This window comes from Centropristis striata, chromosome 1 (assembly GCF_030273125.1).
Source record: "Centropristis striata isolate RG_2023a ecotype Rhode Island chromosome 1, C.striata_1.0, whole genome shotgun sequence".
NCBI classification, from domain to species: domain Eukaryota; kingdom Metazoa; phylum Chordata; class Actinopteri; order Perciformes; family Serranidae; genus Centropristis; species Centropristis striata.
The window spans coordinates 5,495,627-5,498,388 of record NC_081517.1 but is presented as its reverse complement, the minus strand read 5'-3'; the positions used below and the strand labels follow the sequence as shown (position 1 = coordinate 5,498,388).

General features: G+C 49.6%; 1 protein-coding gene across 1 annotated transcript; it reads right to left on the bottom strand.

Annotated features, from left to right (window-relative positions):
- Positions 1 to 2,273, bottom strand: hmx1 (H6 family homeobox 1). Its single transcript, XM_059358633.1, has 2 exons — positions 1,973 to 2,273; positions 1 to 617 (listed from the first exon to the last, which is right to left on the bottom strand). Exons 1-2 carry the CDS (start codon positions 2,271 to 2,273, stop codon positions 1 to 3), a joined length of 918 nt encoding a protein of 305 aa, XP_059214616.1.
- Between the last annotated feature and the right edge of the window lie 489 nt (positions 2,274 to 2,762).

Below are 2,762 nucleotides of genomic sequence, written 5' to 3'. Positions count from 1 at the left end.
TTACACCAAGCCGGTCATCTGCGACCTTAACAAGCTCATGGAGTGAGCGAACGAGGACAGAGGGTAGTTGATGGAGCTGGAGAAGCCCGCGACGGGTGGAGACAGTGGATGTCCGTTCAGGTTGAACCCCAGTGTCGGAGTGGGTGTGGGCCCCTCGTGGTACAGGATGGGGACCCTGACAATCCGCTGGGTGGAGTGTGGGATGTGTGCAGCCTCGAGGTCCGCCGCCAGCTGTCTCTTCCATTTATTCCTCCGGTTCTGGAACCAGATTTTGACCTGAGTCTCTGTCAGGTGGAGGGACGCCGCCAGCCCCGCCCTCTCCGAGCTGCTCAGGTACCGTTTCACGTCGAAGGTGGACTCCAGCTGAAACACCTGACTGCGGCTAAACACGGTCCGGGTCTTCTTCTTCCGGGTGGAGCTCTGTTCCGAGGACGCGTCCTGCTCCGATCGCGCGTCGAAATTGTTGTGAGCGTCCTCGTCTGTCAGGTGGCTGTCGCCGGTCTTCCTGTCGGTTTCGTCGCTGCCCTCCGTTATCGGCTCAGAGACAGCCGGGGAGCACCTGTCACTGGTGGATATGGAGCAGCAGTGGTCGTCTGAGCTCGTGTTGTCTCTTGGACCTGAAGGAGTTAAAAATGGCAACATGACTGACTTTCAAAAGCACAATATTCAGAGCAGCTTTCCAAGATTTTAGCTGGTCCTAAAACAAATAAAAGCTTGTCGCTTATATAATGATAGAAAAAAGATGGAAGATATTCTCAATTACTTAAAGAAACATTGAGTTTTTTATTAACTTGAATTAATGCTATTTGTGTTAAATGACCAAATAAAATTACCGTAATGTTGCATGAGCAATGCTAAGCCGTTTAGATTAGATTTCACAACACATGAGCCATGTGAGGAAATTTAGTTTTGCCCGATTGGGATATATAAGTAGTCTATAATAAATGGACAACAGTCTAAGAAAGAAATCCAACAAGACGTTTGCAATTTATACCTTAATTATATCCCACCAGTAACCTACTCATTGTGTGTATTGGCATTGACTGATTGGTTTTGGGATTTTAAAATCAGAGTATCTGACTGTACACACCAAAGGGAGGGGCGCTTTGTTTTGATGTGAGGGTGAGTGTGAGTGGCACAAATGTCACTGAATGTACGTAAAAGCGTCATGTTGACGTGGAATGCCACTGCGCCTCTGTTTCGGGTTGTATTTTGGGCGTTTGTGCGTAATCCACGTGCGTAATTTCAGACCAAGACACAGATCTCTTGTTGACCAGCAGCCATGGAATTTCCTCTGGTTTTGTACAATAGTGGGCGAGTTGCGCTTTTGGTCACGATGAAAAGGTGATGGTCACGATGTTTTTACGGGTGCAAAGCCTTAAAAGCAAAGCTCCGTGACATATCTGCTGAATGTTGACACGTATTCCAAACCAAGAGCACGGTTCTCTTTACTCTGTGAGCTGAAAGTGGCTGAACGGCGAGACGAGCCGCGGCTACAGCAGTGTGCAGCCTGCTCACTCTAATCGCCCTGACTTTGTTGGTTTATTTAATGAAGCGAGAAACAACATGCGACGCTTCGAGCTGGCTTGAACTGCCTGTGATTCTTATAAAATCACCTTACTGATTTTACATCGATACATTAACGACCTGACGGCGTGAATAATGCCACCATATATATAAAAGAATTTACTCCTGTTCTTTTTTAACTTTAGGATTGTTGTCATGACAAATTCCCGAAAACCTCAGAGTTTCAGAGCTTTTGCAATAATTAATATAATCAAACTGACCCTTGATGAAACGCACCAGTCTGTAACACTCCTGCTAACTGTGCCAGCAATAACTGCACCCAACTGTCACCCAACAACTGCGTTGTTGCATCGAGTGAAGGTCCCTCAGCGCATTTGCTAGATTGCATTTTTTCTAGGAAATAAACATCAATAATAAGCAGCGATAAAAGCTCCACTGTACTCACTCTGTGGTGTCTCCAGAGCTCTGAAGTGTAAGGCAGTCCCCTCGCGGTACCACTCCAGCGGAGAGTCTCTGTACGGGGACCGAGCTGCGGAGCTGGAGCTATCGGGCGCTGCAGCGCTCGCCTGGGCGTAATGTGCGTTCAGGACTCGGTCGGTGGAAACCACCTCCACACCCGCTTCCCCACGACTCCTCTCCGACATCGACTCATGGCTACTCCGCCCGTTGCCCAGGAGGTTCTCGATGAAAAACGACGACGCCCTCGATGAAGCGGGAGGCTGGTGGTCCGTTAGCTTCTCCTGCATGCTTCCCAGATTTTACGCTGCTTTTACGCAAAACCGATCCGATCCTTGTGCGTTAAGGCAACCGAAAGTCCACGCAGTCATTTCGAGCGTCGCTGCTTTTGCTCTACGATCGGATGAGGAGTCATGGCAGAGACGGGACGGGGATCTCCTCGGTGCCAGCGGGAGGAGAGGGGGACAGTAGTACAGTGAAACGTCAAGTCAAACGCTTAACGAGCCGAGGGCATCCAGCGATTGGACGAGCACAATAGCAAATGGGGTTTTCCAAGGAAAGGAGAATTGCCGTCTCTGCGTCAGCCGCTGCTGCTCTGTGTGTATGTGTGAGTGTGTGTATGTGTGTGTTCACGTGCAGGCCCGTCCCCTCGAGGCCACGTAGCCAGGAGAAAACCTCTGTTCGTCGTACAGCACTCTTTATATGGGTCAATTAGAGTGCAAATCAAAATAAAGATCCGCCAGGGCAGCAGCCATCCCCCCCACAGCCGGTGCACACCC